At 34.4% G+C, this 19,451-nt stretch overlaps 1 protein-coding gene across 2 annotated transcripts in view; it reads right to left on the bottom strand.

Annotated features, from left to right (window-relative positions):
• The window catches only part of LOC125679616 (dipeptidyl peptidase 4-like), a 74,981-nt gene extending 56,696 nt beyond the window's left edge, over positions 1-18,285 (bottom strand). The window contains exon 1 of one of the 2 annotated variants that reach the window (XM_048918964.2): positions 18,091-18,285. In XM_048918964.2, coding sequence (XP_048774921.2) covers positions 18,091-18,183 — 93 coding nt within the window. In that variant the 5' untranslated portion in view covers positions 18,184-18,285. Of the gene's footprint in view, positions 1-15,207; positions 15,604-18,090 lie in introns of those variants that run through there. The other variant, XM_056157219.1, reaches the window with a different exon arrangement.
• Between the last annotated feature and the right edge of the window lie 1,166 nt (positions 18,286-19,451).

The following is a 19,451-nucleotide window of genomic DNA, read 5'->3' as shown; positions in this document are numbered from 1 at the left end:
TGTGTGTATTCTCTTCTACACATTGTGAGGATTGATTGATTGTATCTTGCTTAACGTCTCGCTCAAGAATTTTCACTCATATGGAGATGTCACCAAGATCGGTGAAGGGCTTCAAATTTAGGCCTATGCTCGGCGCTTACGTGAGGGTTCTTTAGCGTGCCACACCTACTGTGACACGGGTCATCCGTTTTTTTAAGGTAATCTACGAGGACCTGTGACATTCACATCTGATGCCGAGTGTTTGGCGATGGAACTGTCACTACCTGTTTTAACAACTTTGGTGTGCCACGGCCGGGATTCGAACCCCTAGCCTTCCGCATGCGGGGCGAACACTCTAACCTCTCGGCCACCGCGGCGGACACATTGTGAGGACGTCCTCACTTAGTAGGTTTGGTCAGCTAGAGAAAGTGAAAAAGAGAGAGAGAGAGAGAGAGAGAAAGAGAAAGAGGGAGAGAGAGAGAGAGAGTTCCATAGATATCACCAGCTTGGTAAGTGCCACAAAGTTTGATCCATGCCAAGTCAGCTCTGCAGGCTCACTTATTACCAAGGGAAATTCTTTTTATCCTGTCAGTGCCCACGGTGACACAGGACCTTGGTTTTTAAGGCCTCATCCAAAAGACATATTGACTTTACCTCTTACTAATGAGTGCTTGGTGATGAAACAGCAATGTTACTTATTTCAATGACTTAGAACTGCAGCAAAGAGAAAGTAGCTGTACATGAAGTGGTGGATGGAAACATCAATAGTATTTTTTCCATGCAATGGGAATATATTGTATTGGATGTATATATCAGTATACCACTGAGAATTAACATGTACAAACTTCAGGGCTTTTTGGTTATTAAGGATGGATATCACATTGTCACAATTTTTCAAGTACGTCATTGTGGCAAAAATGAGTTCAGAAGCACTTAAATCCTTTGTTCTTTTGAATTTCATCACCTATCTCAGTGAATTAAAGCATTAGGAGGGAAATCCAAATATCGGATGGCTAAAGTCCACAGAGACTTTAATTCTTTGTTGTGGATAATTTTACACTAAATTGCAATTCTTTGCTACATTAGGCAAATTCATAAATTTCTAACATCTTAATTATGCATATTCTATAGTTTTCATTCAAGAAGACTTTGATTGGTGTGCTATACCTGCCTAAATATTTTTAACTAGAAAACTGATAAGTCAGAAATGTCTGACAGATGAATGGACAAATGAAAGTATTCCCAAGGAAAATCGAGTTACTGTGAAACTAAGTCAGGTGACAGATGGACAGAGTCAGACAGACAAAAAATCTGAAAATCTACAGGGTCTTCCTCTGCCTAATTGGAGTATTTACATACAAAATTTATTAATATCTTCTCATGAAATCTCAAGTTATTAATTGTGTGTCATAGAAAGTGCTATATTATATCTTATTATTTAAATATTGAAAAATTCTAAGTCAACTCCGTAACACCATAGCTAATAAATCTGAAAATTGAAAGGAGTTTTCCTCTGCCTAATGCAAGTACAATGTATTTTGTATAAATTTATGAAAATGTTCCCAAGGAAACTTAAGCTATCATGTGCCATTAGAAAGTGCTGATAGATAGATAGATAGACGGACAGATAGATGGACAAAATGATTACTTAGTTATTTAGGGAACCCTTGGTAATAACTAATAATGTAATGATTTTTAACTATGGAAAAGTAGAACATTAACAATGATTTAGGGAATAATTATATTCTCATTTGTTATCTGCAACTGTTAATCTAACCTGATGTTCGGAAATTGAATTTTACCAGCGACAAAACAGACAATCGCAACTGTTAAATCAGCATTGAAATTCACATTCTAATGCGATTTCGCAATTTATTTGTCATTGAGTTTTGCTTTATGTTTTATGAAATACATCACAAAATTTTTGTTTTGTGTCATTTAGTAGAAAGCTTTCCGTCTCACTAATGCTCATTTAACCAGAATATTGTCCAGAATATTTTAGAAGATCTTTTATCATTTCAGCAGCAATTTTATGGAACTCGTTACCAGATTTTATAAGAAAATGCACAACTACCACATCTTTTAAATCAGCCTATCTAAAACATTATTTTGACACTCAATGATACTCGTGTGTTTATTGTCTCTTTTCATTTAGTTCTTATCTGTATGTATATAAATTGTGATATTTCCATGCTTTGTGATATATTATGTTCTCGATATGTATATATGTTATAGACAGGACCACAATGTAAACTAGTTTATACAACTAATTGTGCAATCCTGTATAAATAAAGGATATTATTATCATTAACCGCCCGACAAATCTCAGTCCAAAATGTGCATTTAACAGTTGCAGTAGAATGTACCTTGCATTAATTTAAGGTCATTTGGAACTAATATCTTATAATTACACAATTAAATCATTGCATTTTTAGAAAGGTAAAAAATCCAATTGAATTTACCTGTTTTTCAACTTCTATAACAGAAAATTTCATAATTCCCATCCTCTCAGAATAATTTCACTTTTCCTTATATGCAAATATAACATTAGATAATGTAAGCAAATTTTTAATTTATCTTCACCTGAATCGTGTCATTGTAATTATTACAGAGATGTCATCCACAATTCATTCATTAAAACATTCATATTTAATGGCCCAGTAGACGTCAGCAGTCAGGAAGAAAAAAAAACAATCTGGTTAATATCAATGTAAAAATTTGCTTATTAATCTTATTTTTAAAATTTGTATTGTTTTAGTTAGAGAACTTGTATTTCAGTTTCCTTCAGGCAGTGATCTTTATTTCACTGACATTGTTTGTACTAAAAACTTGAAAGCGAATAATGATTCGGTACAAGAGAACATTATGGTAATTGCTGCCAGCTTCAGGGGGTTATATCATCGTCCTATAATAAACCACAAACAATATATGGAATGAACATGTACAAACGTGATTAATAATTTCAAGCCTTTATTTGAAATTTGCTGATGGGGACAAATCCTTTTACTTGTATGAAACTCTGGAACAATTGATATATATATATTCACAGTTGTCAATTCACAGTTGTCAGACAATACAAAAGAAAGAGGAAGCAATTTACAGTCTATGGCTATTTATGGAAAGTGAGCACATTAGTTTATGTACATGCATGCAAACTCGTAAGTTGTGTTAGGATCATCATCAATCTATATATTTTGTTAGAAATATTTTCTGATTTAAAAAAACCAACCAAATTTTGCTGTGGATTCCACAGTCTTGGTCTATTTATAATAGGGGAGGAGGGGGGATATATCTTATTGATATGCACAGGTTTGCATGACCACAATTAGCCCACAAACATGATATACCATCATATTGGTCAAATCTACATGTCAATGACTATTAGTATGGTTTTTTTTTATTATGGTTAACGTTGTTTAATGTGCCTGCTGTTTAAAGGGAGAAAACTCTTACAACAGCACACATGCCAATATGAATTAGAATTACTTGTATTGTAAAACATTCATCATAATTTTGCAAATTTTATCAACGAAAAATGGATTATTAAAAGAAAGTTGACAAAATATAAATTATAGGAAAGGATAGTTCAAGTCTGTGAGGAAATTATTTGTGTCATCATTCATATATATGTTCATTAATCTGAACTTTTATTTGTACATCATATATATTATGTCAAGAGTACCCTTGTGAAACAACACAATACCCTCTAAGAAAAATTATAACTGGTTACCCATATACATTCCAGTGCACAGCCTAAATAATGTGGAATTCTGATCATATGATTTCTTCCTTTGCACTCTGTTATGGCCAAGAAATAGAAGTACATGTACAAGGACAAGAACAGAAAAATGCAACACCGTTATCACTCCTTAGTCTTTACACTCATTGTTTCACTTTCACACTCTCTACTTCACCTTCACAATCACTACTTCACCTTCACACTCACTACTTCATCTTCATACTCACTACTTCACCTTCACTTCTTCACCACTTCACCTTCACAGCTTCATCTTCACTACTTTACCCTCACATTCACTACTTCACCTTCACTGCATCATCTTCACTACTTCACCTTCACCTTCACTACTTCACCTTCACACTCACTGCTTCACCTTCACACTCACTACTTCACCTTCACACTCACTGTTTCATCTTCACTACTTCACCTTCACACTCACTGCTTCACCTTCACTACATCATCTTCACTACTTCACCTTCACACTCACTACATCATCTTCACTACTTCACCTTCACACTCACTGCTTCATCTTCACTAATTCACCTTCACACTCACTGCTTCATCTTCACTAATTCACCTTCACATTCACTACTTCACCTTTACACTCACTACATCATCTTCACTACTTCACCTTCACTACTTCACCTTCATACTCACTACTTCACCTTCACACTCACTACTTCACCTTCACCTTCATACTCACTACTTCACCTTCACACTCACTACTTCACCTTCACTGCTTCACCTTCATACTCACTGCTTCATCTTCACACTCACTGCTTCACCTTCATACTCACTGCTTCATCTTCACACTCACTGCTTCACCTTCACTACTTCACCTTCACACTCACTACTTCACCTTCATACTCACTGCTTCACCTTCACACTCACTTTTTCTGGATTCACACAAGCATATCAACAAAATCTGAGTGTGATCTCACAAAGCTGCACTGCAGAAGTGTAATGGTGAAGGAACAATATTTGTTCCTTAAATGTCTTTTCACATCCTTTCAACTTCACTACCTCTCCCTCAATGTTTTGATTTTTGTCTGAAAGATGATGGAGCCAGTGGGCTGATCATAACACTATGATATATCTAAATCCTCAAAAACTTTGAATCCCATTTCTCTTTACTGAAATTTTAGACAAAGTATCGGTTACACTCTGCATAACTATAATGTAAATGGGATTTTAAGCTTATATAAAGAAAGAGAATCTGAACTGAATCGCACTCGAGTGTTCAAGAAAGGCAAAGTTACACTCAGTCATTTTCTTCCATAATAAAAAAGTTTGCATTCGGATCTTCACTTCCAGTTATGATTTTTTACTTTATGCAATTCATACTCGAACTGATTTTCCTGACATCCTCTTAAAAATCCATATTGTGACTGACAAATACGCCTTTTCCCAATGCTGATTAACAGTCATTATACAAATCGACAATAAAAGTTGTCCTTGAACTACATATTAATTGTGTAATACATCCAGTGCTATTGATTAGTAAATGTCAGAAGCCTTCTGTATAAATGGTATTCACTTTGTACAGTTACCAAAAAGGACGTTTATAATGAGGTTAATTTTATGGAAATTGCATTGCCAGCCATACAGCTTCAATGTTAGAACTGCATGCCTGGCTCCAAACATCTGGGTGCCCTTGATTTAATAGATTACCTAGATGTTGAGAAGGCTAAACTGCAACATTTGACAAACTCAAAGCAACACCAACATGTTACTCTGACACAAAGAAAAAGTGGAAATTTCTTACCATTTTTTGCATCATATTCTGTATATTGTCTGTGCCATTTTAAGTTTCCCCAAACTCACAAAATCTGATCTAATAATGGGTCGCAAGCAAAGATTGTCATCTAACAGGGCATATCTCCAATTAAGAAATCGGTCTCCAATATATACAATTACACAAGAAAGATGATTGGTTCTCATTGTGAATGTCAACAAGTTAAGGAAACGCGCTTTCTCCACATCCTCTGCTCCCAAACAGTTCTATCAGATGAGAAATTTAATTGCCTGTCCTCTAGCTTTACGTTAAAAGTTTCTGCATTATATGAAAAATACATATGGTCCCTTGATCAATCGTATGCATTAGAGAGATCTCATGAGGTCTGATAACCTAAAACCCTATCCTGGTTGAAAAACCATGATCTTTGTTACAGAGACTGCTGGGATGTCACAAACATCTACTGAAAATGGTGACAGAAGACTAATGTCATCATCTTCCAATGTCATAATAATGGCAGTGACTTGGGTATTGGAGCCTGACAATAAAAACATAACTAGACATCAAAGAAGTGAAAGTGCCCCCGTTATTGGTCACTCATAATGGCTTTATTGAACTTTATTGATTAACTTATGGTGGTTAAGCCTTGAAGAAAAGGGACTTTTTGTTTCCGACTTACATTATGTCAATACTTTCACATTTATGAGGTTCTCGGTCATCAAAGCAAACAGTTTGTAATGAATAGTGTTAAACATTTTCATTGCCCACATTCTCTGTGGTCATAGTTTTGGAATCCTGAAAAACTGTTTTTTATTGAAACAAATAAAAATTGTAAAAATTTTCAAAGAACATCCATATATTGCAATATTTACTTTTCAAATGTTTTAACCTTTAATTGTCTTTAATTTACAAACTGCATTAAGACATCAATGTGTTGCTGTTGCTAACATTTGTGCATATGTATTTATATATCATGATAAAATAGTACAGAAATGAAAGTAGAATGTAACTAAAAAAAAAAAAATTTTGGTTTTAAAAATACATGAGGGTTGTGACATGACATGTTGGCATACTTTTCATGAAGCGATAAAGTGATTTCAACAAGAGTACCGCAAACGGTACATAATACACCCGTGAAAATGCTTACATAGGGTACTGCATGTTTTTCTTAAGCCATAATTTGTAGAACTTTGCTTCAGGTAGCAATCATGCAGCCATCACCAGGCTCTTAGTGACATACTTTCTATGCATAATTATGAATAAAGGGTCTTAGCTTAAAACTGTGACAAGAGGTAGACAAACCAAGAGTTTTGTGTGTAAAATATTGGCCCAAATTTGACCAAGTTCAATAACATGTAGATATTTATAAATGTCAGAGAAAATAAAAAATTGTTGAGAATCAAAATCCTTGCACTATGCACATCTTCTAGTTATTTACAAAGACCCTAGCTAGCTTCTAAATTGTGAGGGGAGTTCATTTTAAAGAACAAACCATGTAGTACATGTATGTTCTTTACTTGATGTACATGCATGTAATATAATATTTCCTCAAAACTGAATAAGTTCAACAACGTGTAATTTTATAAAAAATCAAAGAAAATCAAAATCCTTGCCACATGGACATCTTCAAAACCCATACAAAAACTCTGTAAAATAAGGAATTCCTCACTTGAAAAATAAACAAATCATGTACTCTCTATGTAATAATTCCTCAAATTACTGAATATGTTTAATAGCCTGTAATTTTCTCAAAAATTGAAGAAAATCAAAATCCTTGCCACATTGCAATACTCATACAAACACTCTGTAAAAACAAGTGGTCCTCACTTGAAAATTATATAACAAACTCCTGCAAGAGAAGTCGAAATGGATCAAAATTGCAACATGACAATAGAGTGATCCACAAAAAAGCTACATAGCAAGTTTCGGCTTGATATGTGACAGAGAAATGAAATTAGAAACAGAAAATCCTGAATGGATGGACAGACATACAGACATTGCTGTACCATAATACATTCCGACTAAGAAATCAAGTTTAATATTTCTTAAATATTAGGTCTGTCTACATATATCCATATTAAAAAGTTAATTGCACCTTTTTATACATGGTATGCAAATTTAACACATACTTAAAACCGGCATCTCTGTGTATTTTGACACATATAAATGGGGGTGGGATGGGGTGGTTAAGCAGGATTTGTATGCGAGTATTTTTACTCTAAGTGCATTTACACCTAGTCAGAATAAGTGCATATTACTTTTACATATCTATATTATATAGAAAGAGCATGCAGTGATCCTCAGTGCTGTGTCAGTAAGTTCAAACATTATCTTAATAGCATTTGAACAGGAAGTGACATATCACCTATGGCTACATAATAAGGAAATATCTGTCTCCTTCTTTGTCTTCAAAATACATCCACAATGCTTGGAAATGGCCAATTTAATATTGATTTACGTGCAGATTGCTTATGCATATGAAAGCATCGCAAAAATTACAATTAATTTACACTCCAGGAGTAAAATTTGCAAATGTGTAAAAACACCCATTAGTATATGGGTGCATGTGAATGGGGCACTATCTTTTTTAAATATTATGATAATTCTATACTGAAAACTAAAAAACTATAAAATTGACAGACTCATAACAAATAACATGTACTAATATGGCCTTGACCTTTGACCTTGTGACAAAAACTGTTAGATTCCAGGAGCAAATTCAGTGGGCTCAATTTCATGGATTGTTTAAATTTTACAGTTTCATTGGGACGTATAACTTTGTGGGTATATATGGTTTCTGTCAATTGAAATCCTGCGGGGATCTGGGTAAGAATAGGGCCTCAGAACCCCCCCCCCCAGATCTGGGAAAGAATAGGTCCTCAGTAACAACATCAACAGCCACACACACCCAATGGGTTCTGGGTAATCTTGTTAAGAATAGGTCCTCAGTAACCCCCCAACCCATCCCCCACTCCCAACAGATCTGGATTAGAATAGGTCCTCAGTAACCCCCTCCCCCCTCAACGGATCTGGGTAAGAATAGGTCCTAAGTACCCCTTAATTGTCATAAGAGGCGACTAAATGGGGCAGTCCATCAGAGGAGACAGCAAAAACCGAGGCCCCGTGTCACAGCATGTGTGGCACGATAAAGATCCCTCCCTGCTATAAGGCCGTAAGCACAGAGCATAGGCCTAAATTTTGCAGTCCTTCACCTGACCAATGGTGACGTCCCCATACGAGTGAAAAATTCTCGAGAGGGACATTAAACAATATAAAATCAATTAATTAATTTGCACTTGCAATTGAAACATTTAAAAATATTTTGTTTATTTCATTGTGGTTTGAAGTTTGTGGGATATATGGGTCATCACAAAATCAACAAAAATTGAGCCTCCACAAAATCTAATGATTCAACAGCACACTTGTAATATAAATACATGTATAACTAGCATGTTTCAATCAGAGGATCACACTATATTTTAATATACTTATTTCTTCTGTATTTGTTTGAAAATTGTGCTCTTAAAATGTCTTTGCTGTATTTTCATAACCATGATACTTTACAGTCTAAAAAGATTCCAAATTTTTTTTATTAATAACATTTGATGAACTCAGAACTGTTGCACTAAAAAACTGTTGCAGCAGATCGTCAAGCCAGAACCAATATCTCTGGAACCAAGCTCTCAGTGCATCCAATGTTCTGATCATCTTTGTCAATTATCTTTGTTTTGTAAGAACAGTGCAGCTCTCCTAATGAAGGTAGCTTCACATCAGTGGTTAATATCCTGCCTCTATTACTCGTTCAACACTGCAGCCAGAAAAAACCCAAATAATTGTATCATAAAAAATGGGAGTAGAGTTTTCACTTTAAAGTGTACTTCCTTGATTGTTTTTTTATTAGTGTTCAAAGTAAAAACTTGTGTTTGGAGTTGCAAATTATTAGGTCAAGTGATTTTGTCTTCATTGGAGGAAACAGGGCTCAAGTTCAAAATCAATATTTATTAACAAAGTATGTTTCCTAACACGTGTACTTGATAAATCTATAAAAAAAATTATATCTTTATAGTCTAAAGTATACATGTATATACAGGGAGAGGGCTGACTTATAGTCTAAAGTATACATGTATATACAGGGAGAGGGCTGACTTATAGTCTAAAGTATACATGTATATACAGGGAGAGGGCTGACATAGGTTTATCCTGCTGCCCTGGAATCCCATTCAGTAATTTGAATACTGCCCAATCCCATTCAGTATTGACTTCCGCCCAATCCCATTCAGAATTAAGTACTGCCCAATCCCATTTGGTATTGAGATCTGCCCATCCAATCCCATTCATTATTGAATACTGCCCAATCCCATTCAGTATTAGATACTGTCCAATCCCATTTAGTACTGAATACTGTCTGATCCCATTCAGTATTGACTACTGCATCTGCCCAATCCCATTCAGAATTAAGTACTACCCAATCCTATTCAGTATTGAGTACTGCCAAATCCCATTCAGTATTGACTTCTGCCTAATCCCATTCAGAATTAAGTACTGCCCAATCCCATTTGGTATTGAGATCTACCCATCCAATCCCATTCAGTATTGACTATATATTGCCCAATCCCATTCAGTATTGAATAATAAATTGTATATACATGTATCAGCATTAGAAAGTTATTGTAGAAAACTGTAGAAAACAATGGGAGAGAAATCTTTGGAACCAGAGATTGAATGTGGGGCCCTAATCATTGTATTACATGTAGTAGTTTAGATAGCTATAACCATATGACTAAGCTAACCAGGTCGATACATGAGGTATAGTAATATTACTACAATATACAACCTGTTCTGGAAATCATACAAGATCTCAATCTTCTTATCGAGATGAAAAAAAATGCCAGAAACATATATGTATTACCTTAAACACATTAGAATTAATATATGATAATTTTACATACAAATTATTTTGCAATTAAGCTTTATTTCTAAAAATACATGAGGGTATAAATTGTAACATTTCATGCCGGCATACTTCAAGAACATTAATTCTTAGTAACACCAGTGTGAAGCACTGCAGTTCATACCCTCATGTATTTTCAAAAATGAACTACATTTCTTATATTTACATTTTATTTTATTTTTTTTTTTTCAGAATTTGGAGCTGTTAAAATAGACAGACTATATTCAGCATGATTCACATGTGCATTCTTTAAAGTGTTCTGCAAAGCATTAATTCACGAGGAAATGACTATCAATAAAAATTTGTAAAGATACCCAAAGGAAAATATAATGGAAATGTAATATCATACACACACACACACATATCATTCCCCTGGGGATCCGGGTTAGAATAGGTCCTCAGTACCCCTTTACTTGTCGTAAGAGGCGACTAAATGGGGCGGTCCTTCGGATGAGACCGCAAAAACCGAGGTCCCGTGTCACAGCTAGCATGCAGGTGTGGCACGACAAAGATCCCTCCCTGCTCAATGGCCATAAGCGCCAAGCATAGGCCTAAATTTTGCAGCCCTTCAACGGCAATCAGGTGACATCTCCATATGAGTGAAATATTCCCGAATGGGACGTAAAACAATATTCAATCAATCAATCACACATAACACATATTGCTATTCATTACCATTTGTAAAGATATATCAAAATCAAAAGCATTGAAAATGCAACTGTAATATTTTATTATTCATAATAAAGGACTGCATACAATAAAGACCAAATTCTGCCCCATCAAAGATGAAATACAATACATAAAAAAAATTAATATAATAAAAATCATAAATTGTCTTGGATGTTTCTTTCATTCAAATTATTTTGCATCAAAATAAGAGATGACTGCATGGTTAAATTGTCACATTAATTGGTTTCTGCGAGACATCAAAAGTCAAAATGGAATTTCTCAAACAAGTCAAAAAATACCAAGAAGTAGACACATTAGGTAGTGATTGACGCCCAATACTGCAAGTCTAATGGAATTTACTTTTTCACTATTATAGAGTCGCTTAGCAATGATGTAATTATTTTCACGCTCGCCTTTTTTTCTTCACTTCAATTATGATATATCAACCATTAGAAGCAAATTGACTTATAATAGTGGATAAATAATGGACTAAAACATGGGCTTTAAGTGCCCCACAGCTCATTTAATGTCAGGCTTCAAAAGTTATGCACAAATGGCATGGATGCATATGAAAACACAATTGTTGTCAAGAATGATACAATAACAATATATTAATTCAAAGACAAACATGATATTTTGTCCACAGGACTAGATGGTACAACTGTCATGTTATAGCCCTCACTAAATTTCAAACATTCATTGATACTTTTTTCTGAAATTATAACAATTTTCATTGTTTTATATTATGAAATTTTATCAAAACCTGATTCACTACAACTGAGCATGACATCACACAGTTGCTGATGTTTATATTCTAGCTCCCATCATCATTGTCAAAAATGTTAACTTTTCAGGCAAAACACTGGGCCATGCACACATCTAGACTAATATTGCTTTTCTAGGAGTACAACACTGTGTTTATATGATTAATATCTTGATTTGATAATGGATGATCCATGTGGCCTGTAACAAGTTTCTGAACTGGGACAGCTTGGAAATCAGCAGCTGTCTCAGAAAGAAAATGGCAGGAAATGCACATATAAAATATTGACATACACAGTAAATGTAACATTATAAACAAAATATTAATTGGTTTAAATAACAATACTTGTAAATAGCTTGGTCATAATTTTTTCAAAAGCTGTTATAAAGAGTTTCCTATGTCTAGAAATGTCATCACAGCTGTGTTTCTTTGCACCTGTAAGCCCTCGATCATTAGTGTCAAACAATTTGTTGCCATGAAACTTCCACAGAAGTGCCATGATTCACCTCACAATTTTTACTTTGTATCTTCTTTGTAACTCAGATTTTAATGCAACAGTTCTTTGCAATACACATTGTAAGAGGACGATACTGAGATTTTCATTCGATCAATCTCTTGGATAGTTTGAAATAAATGCTATTTTCTGCTTATTGCCATGGGAATCAGAGAGAAGGGGGATGATTTTGCTGTACAGATTTTCACACAAGTTTGCACGATATTGCTTGATGGCAAACAAATTTTCATTGATTTTTCCCATTTCATTTTGCAGAATTTTCTTGGTAGACAATAATTGTACTTTTGTGTCAAACTTCATATGAAATGTGTTGAGTCTTGATACATTCTTGTCAATAAACAATACCAACCTAATAGATATCATAAAATCTAAAGAACGCTTTTCCTAAAAGATCTTGGAAAATGTTGTCACTTAAAAAGTTGATGGATATTTTCTAGAGAAAGACAGGTCAGGTAACAAATGTAACATTGGAACTTAGAAACTGTATCACTCTGCTAATGGGAATAACAGGGAACTATAATGAATTGCAATAATATGTTAGACAAAGTGATTTATTAACAATTCATTGTATTATCATAAACAAAAAGAAATATATAAAGACACAGGGTTCATGGTGGGTGTGACCAGTCTACAGGGGATGCTTACTCCTCCTTGTCACCTATCCCACCTCTAGTATATTCAGGGGTCTGTGTTTGCCCTTATCTTAATTTTGTATCTTTTACAGGATTTATGACACTAGTCACTGTTCATTATCTTCACTTCTTCATTAATAATTAATTCTTTTCATTTTCCTAACAAGTTAGATCCCGTGGGGATCCGGGTTAGAATAGGTCCTCAGTACCTCCTTGCTTGTTGTAAGAGGCGACTAAATGGGGTGGTCCTTCGGATGAGACCGCAAAAACCGAGGTCCCGTGTCACAGCAGGTGTGGCACAATAGAGATCCCTCCCTGCTCAATGGCCATAAGTGCCGAGCATAGGCCTAAATTTTGCAGCCCTTCACCGGCAGTGGTGACGTCTCCATATGAGTGAAATATTCTCGAGAGGGACGTAAAACAATATTCAGTCAATCAATCTAACAAGTTAGCTTGCATTCGATACCTTATATTTATATGAGCATTCAAAATATTGACGCCTTAAATGCAAATTGCTAGAACACATTTAATTCTGTAACAAGTCAAGTAAGGAAATGTTCCATTATATCTGTAAACAACCCTTTAATTTAAGTTTGCAGCTTGGCTCATGTAATTTATTGGTACTAATTACGTTGCTGAATTTAAGAAAGCTGAGAGAAGAAAATCCAATTTAAGGAATTCAACTTCATTTCCCCTCAAAAAGATTGTAATAATTTTGGTGTTCAACAGCTGTGAAAAAAATACTTATTTCAATCATTAGAGAAAATGTCAACAACAAAAAAGAAGAATAAAAATAAAATCATGTTTTCTTACCGTCATGACTATGCCGCTTTAAAGGCTACAACTTGCAAAATCAATGCGGAAATATTGCTTATGCTTTATATCCACCATTAACAACAGTCAAAACGGGATGCGTTTTCACAGATATTATTGTCTGAGTTCAGAAATTTGACACTATTGCATTCACAGGACAGAGAGAAAAGTAGCTGCTGTATTCCCTATAGCTGACTAACACATTGTCAACTCACAACATCCCAACTCTAAGCAACAATTACGGCCACGACTGCACAGTAATTTTCCTCTCATGGTGACAAATTAATCCTAGATGCTTTTTACACTGCATGAACAGCAATTAACACATTAATATCATGCATCAGTTTAAATCATATTTTGCTTTCCCCGATTTAATGTAGCTTGTATTGGGGTGTATTGATTATTTTTTCAGAAAATGTTTCTGCCTCAAGATGACAAAATCGTGATTGAACATCAAGACAGGAATGGTCCCATTAATTTGTATCTTGCATTTAATGACATCGACTTTTTGGGCAAATAAGCAGCATTGTTCTATTCTGATTTGTATGAAATATTGATTGCATCCCATTGACCATATGGCTTTAAATGTGATTTTGTCTGAGTATATATTATTAACCCATTTTATCATAACAATAAACCATATTCCACTCAATTGATAAACATTTTCCAGGTCAGGCCACAGTTAAAGTTAGTTTTTGCATTCCATAAGATAGATGGAGAAAATGATGTATTTCAACCCCGCATGATCCTACTTCATGCAACCTACCCTATATTAAATATTCTTTTTCTTTCCCGGTAAAAAGAACTTTTCTCTTTTTATTCCATCCTCATGCACTGAATTCTTATGAATCCTATGCTAAGTAAGTCAGTCTGAAAATCTGATTTTCATGCTTAATAATGGATTAATATTGAAAATATCTGCAGTGAATTATTCCAGGTAGAAATGTGAAGTTTGTTATATAGTGGTACATGTATAGGTAGAGTGGAGCATCGTGTAACTTTGTATAAACAGCCAAACCAATCAGAGTAACTTTGCACTAATATTTCATGAACAGGCTTATAACAAATTCATGCTTATTGCAAAGTGATAGTTATTTCCCTATGAGAGGAAAATACTGAGAATTTCATTGGATATAACAAAGTTTCTTTTAAAAAAATTTTTTTTCACTGGCCCTGCATGGACTGGTTCACTATATCCATGTTTTACTGTATGCAGAAACCACAGGTTGCTTCCATAATTTTTTGTAACCTTCATAATTCAAATAAACAGGCTCCTCCTATCTCTATCTCCCCGTCCTCGTTTGACACACATTACATGTATTTCCTTAGACCTAATTTCGTAAAGTTTTTAAGTACATGTACCCTTTAAGATATTTTTAACTAGACTTTCTGGAATGAAAAAAAATACTAACCGGATGCTCTCCTTTAGCCTTAAGGTCCCTGATGTCTGTGAACACTTTTTCAGATTTTTCCATCTTCCACAAAATGCTTCTAAGCCAAAGGCACAAAGCAAGACACAATTATATCTACCGTTTTCTTGTCAATATCTTTAGAATCAGCTTCAATATTTACAGAGTTCTTGATATAATTTTCCCGTTTCCAAACAACCAAGATATTCTTATACTTTCCTTCAAAAGAAGTTCAGTGCATATAGAACTCTTGTTCTGACATATAAAAAAGATAGGCATTTTAAACGACCTCCTTCTCAGTTTTCATGCCAACGTAATGCGATCCAGATCTTTACCTATAAATGGGATGCCAGTAGATATATGACCCCTATAGGTATATATCTTTATTACTTCATTCAGTGAGTTAACAATTATTTATTATCTAATGTGGACCCTTCATAAATCTGCAGGATTTAAATCTCAACCCTTGTAGACAAATAAAATTATTTGTTTACACTGAAAGTTTCCAAACATGAATGTCCTTGAACAAGAAATACAAAAATATGATGTTAGCTTCTTTACAACATATAAATGTATCTTTGTGCACTAGCCAAAACTATTAATTTCTAGTTTATACCAGAATTTCCCATGAAACGGCTTCAGTTTGAGAGTGAAATATTAACAAGAGGACTGTATTATTGTCTATAATATATGTACCATATTGTGATAATGCAGGTGTAAAATTGAATACTTATAAACCATGCAATCATGTGGGGAAATTGACACATTGAAAATCTTCAGAGAGAAAAAGAGCACATTTAAAAGTATTTCAAGAATGAATGTGTATATATTTTGTATATGACAATATCTGCATATTGTTTTGGAATAAATCAACCTTATTGTTCTCGAGAAGATTTTAAAAGATGTCTCACACAAAAATGAATCCCCTTTATCCATGGATACTTTTTAGACTAAGTTTGGTTGAAATCGGCTTAGTCTCCAGCTCAGGTGAGTTAAACTGATAATGATTAAACTCAGGACTGAGGCATACTGATGGCATTTACAGGCATTAATTGCATGTCTTCCAGTACCTTGCCTATCACAACAGGAGTGTCACAGGGTTCTGTTTTGGAACCTTTATCATTTTTACTGTGTTATCAATGTCATTTACCATTATATATAAAACATTGTTACATATAGACATTTTAACTGATGATGGAACTTTGCATGCCAATGACACTAGTATGTGTCATACTTCAAAATGACATTTGTGAAGTTGAAACTTGTTGGAGAAGTGCATGCTTATGGGCATCAAAGAAAATCTTAATTAAATTCACTGGTGCTCAATTTTCAAATTTCTGATCATCCTAATGAAAATGTTTTTACTCTGAAAAAAAAATTGTGGGGTGGGGGTGTTCAACTTAAAAGTATACTTCATTTCACCACTCAATAGTCTCAGTTTGTAAAGTTGCTTCATTACAGCTTTTGCAAAGAATTAAGAAATTTCTAACTCTTCCTAAATAAAACATTTTATCACAAAGTATCAGGGTAGTGTAAAACAATTTGGGGGAGCACTCCTTCTTCACATTTAAAATGCATTTTAAAACTCCAAATACTTATGCCAACTAATGATGAGCCCTAGATATCTCTGTGATCTGCGCTGTAAATCATCCGGGTTTTATGTTGCTGTTTTTGTTTATATTTCATAGTATATCTTTATAATATGATATAGAATTACAGAAGTGTTTAGTTATTTCAGAGAGAGAGAGAGAGAGAGAGAGAGAGAGAGAGAGAAATTGGTTCAGTTAGTTTTTATTAGGGGTGGATCTGTAGCTCTCTGGTCTGTCCCAATATTTACCCATATACCTAACTCGGCATCAATATCTAGTTCTAATAAAATATATTGTAAAGAGGAGACTTGTCTCCATGCCATGATTGTAGTATTTAATTTTCATTGCTTGTTCAACATGTTTACAAGTACGTTTGGTTTATTTACTTTTCATCATGCATATTTAAATGTTCGTATATTATAGAGGGTCTCCAGGAAGACTAGAATACTGCACTAATCGACCTACCTTCTGTAAACAGGACTTGAGTATTATTATTATTATTACGAATGTGAACAGGGGTGGATCCAGAACATTTTCAAAGGGAGGTGCGACCCACTGCAAAATGATTTAAAAATATTCAACCAAAGAAAGGGGGTTGAAACCCCCGTACTCCCTTCTAGATCCACCATTGTACGTATAATGATAATAAATTCAATAAATTTGATTTACAACAATGCAACATCTCTCTCTCTCTCTCTCTCCAATGTCTAGAAGAGAATATACGCATATGTTATTGTAAAGGCAAAAATGTAATGTTAGGTATAGCTATAGGGACACCTATAAAAGTTTATCTACTACTCTCTTTCGAATTGTGAAAAAAAGAAGGTATTAGTGAGAACATGTCCCCACACCACTTGTCCTCACTAATCTAATATTTCGTATCTACATCTTTCACATGCTGTGGATCACATTTATGGAGACGTAATTGTGAGGACAGAATATTATCCTCATAGTGTACTTTCTGTCCTCACAACTTTTATCAAATAGATAAAAATTGTCCTCACTTTACACCTTTTACCAACACCCCTCCCTCTCTCTCGATGTTCAATGTGTGTGACTGTGTACTCAAAATAAAAATATCAACGTTCAATATACGTCTTTATTACTTTATGCAACAGGTGATATTAATTCTCAGAAACAGGGAGACAAAACAAAACATCCAACAACATCGATCGAACAAATTCGAGCGAATATGATACATTAATTGTTACTTAGAAAATATGAAATAGTCACAAATCAATTTATCCTCAGTGTTTCCACGAGTAATTTGAATCTAATTCCTTTCAATACTACTCACTATCTCGGCGTCGTCCTGCAAATTTTGTTTCACCGGACCCTCGTTTTTTACAATCAATCGCTTACCAGCTTCATCCATTTTGCAAATTTTCATCAATATCGACTTGTTTGATACATATGTGTCAGTTTTGTTGATCAATTACTCGAGGCCTTCAACGGGATGTAGCGAAAATGACCCATCTAGTTTTCGTGCACTAAATGAGTTCGAAGCGCTTTAGCATGAATACATTCATTTTCGGTATGGAGGCAGTGGATCGTGGATGGTCTTGATCAGGCATATATGGCTATAATGTTTTTTAATGGTATATACAAGATCAACAAAAATTTTATCTATCTAGCAAATAAGGACAAATTTACTTGGTTGATGATTAATGAAGACAAACCAGTAATTGTCAAATTGAGTGAATATTTAGTGCAAACTTTCAGAAAAAGAAGTGATGCTTTAAAACTGCAAAAATCATTATAGTTTATTATTCATATGTTGGTATAATACTGATACTGTCCATTTACTTGTGTATACACATGATTAGCAATTCATATATGTATGTACTTGTTTCCCCAACATGCTGCATCCACATGCAGTTTGCAGTCTATGTAACCTGTAGTTAATGTTGTAAACTTTCTTTCTTTTTTGAATTTCCTTCTTTATAAACTGTCTTACTGTTATGCCCTCTGGGCCCAAAATTGGAATAAACTTATCTTATCTTATCTAAAAGGATGAAGAAATTTACAAAACTGGGAGTGGATCCAAATATTTGAGAGAGAGAGAGAGAGAGAGAGAGAGAGAGAGAGAGAGAGAGAGAGAGAGAGAGAGAGAGAGAGAGAGTAACTTACCAATACGGAAATTGGTGGAAAGTATTCTATGTGATAAATGTTGAATATCATTTTTATCATATTTGAGTCTGCATATAATTACAACAATTAAATGTCGTAGGCAAACGTGGTATGTGGACTAATCTAATTAGCTACAATGTATATAGTACTAATATTATATGTATATTGTAGGGGAGCGTGTCATAGCGTGAAAGTAGATACTAGTATATAAAATCAGGGACGGATCCAGATATTTTTCAAGCAAGGAGGATGCACATTTAAATGTACTATGATTTATATACATGTATACTGTAGCCATTTGAAAATCTATCGAGGGGGTATGATTCCGCATACAGCAGTCCATTGTTTTGACTGTGCGAGATCAAAACAGCAGCGAGAGAGAGACAGACACACACACACACACACACACACACACACACACACACACACACACAGAGAGAGAGAGAGAGAGAGAGAGAGAGAGAGAGAGAGAGACATAGTTTTATACAAGGAACATACTGTATCACTCACATTACGAATTTCTTGCAT

This window comes from Ostrea edulis, chromosome 2, assembly GCF_947568905.1.
Source record: "Ostrea edulis chromosome 2, xbOstEdul1.1, whole genome shotgun sequence".
Classification (NCBI taxonomy): Eukaryota; Metazoa; Mollusca; class Bivalvia; order Ostreida; family Ostreidae; genus Ostrea; species Ostrea edulis.
The sequence above is the reverse complement of the archived record's forward strand: the minus strand, read 5'-3'. Positions and strand labels throughout refer to the sequence as shown.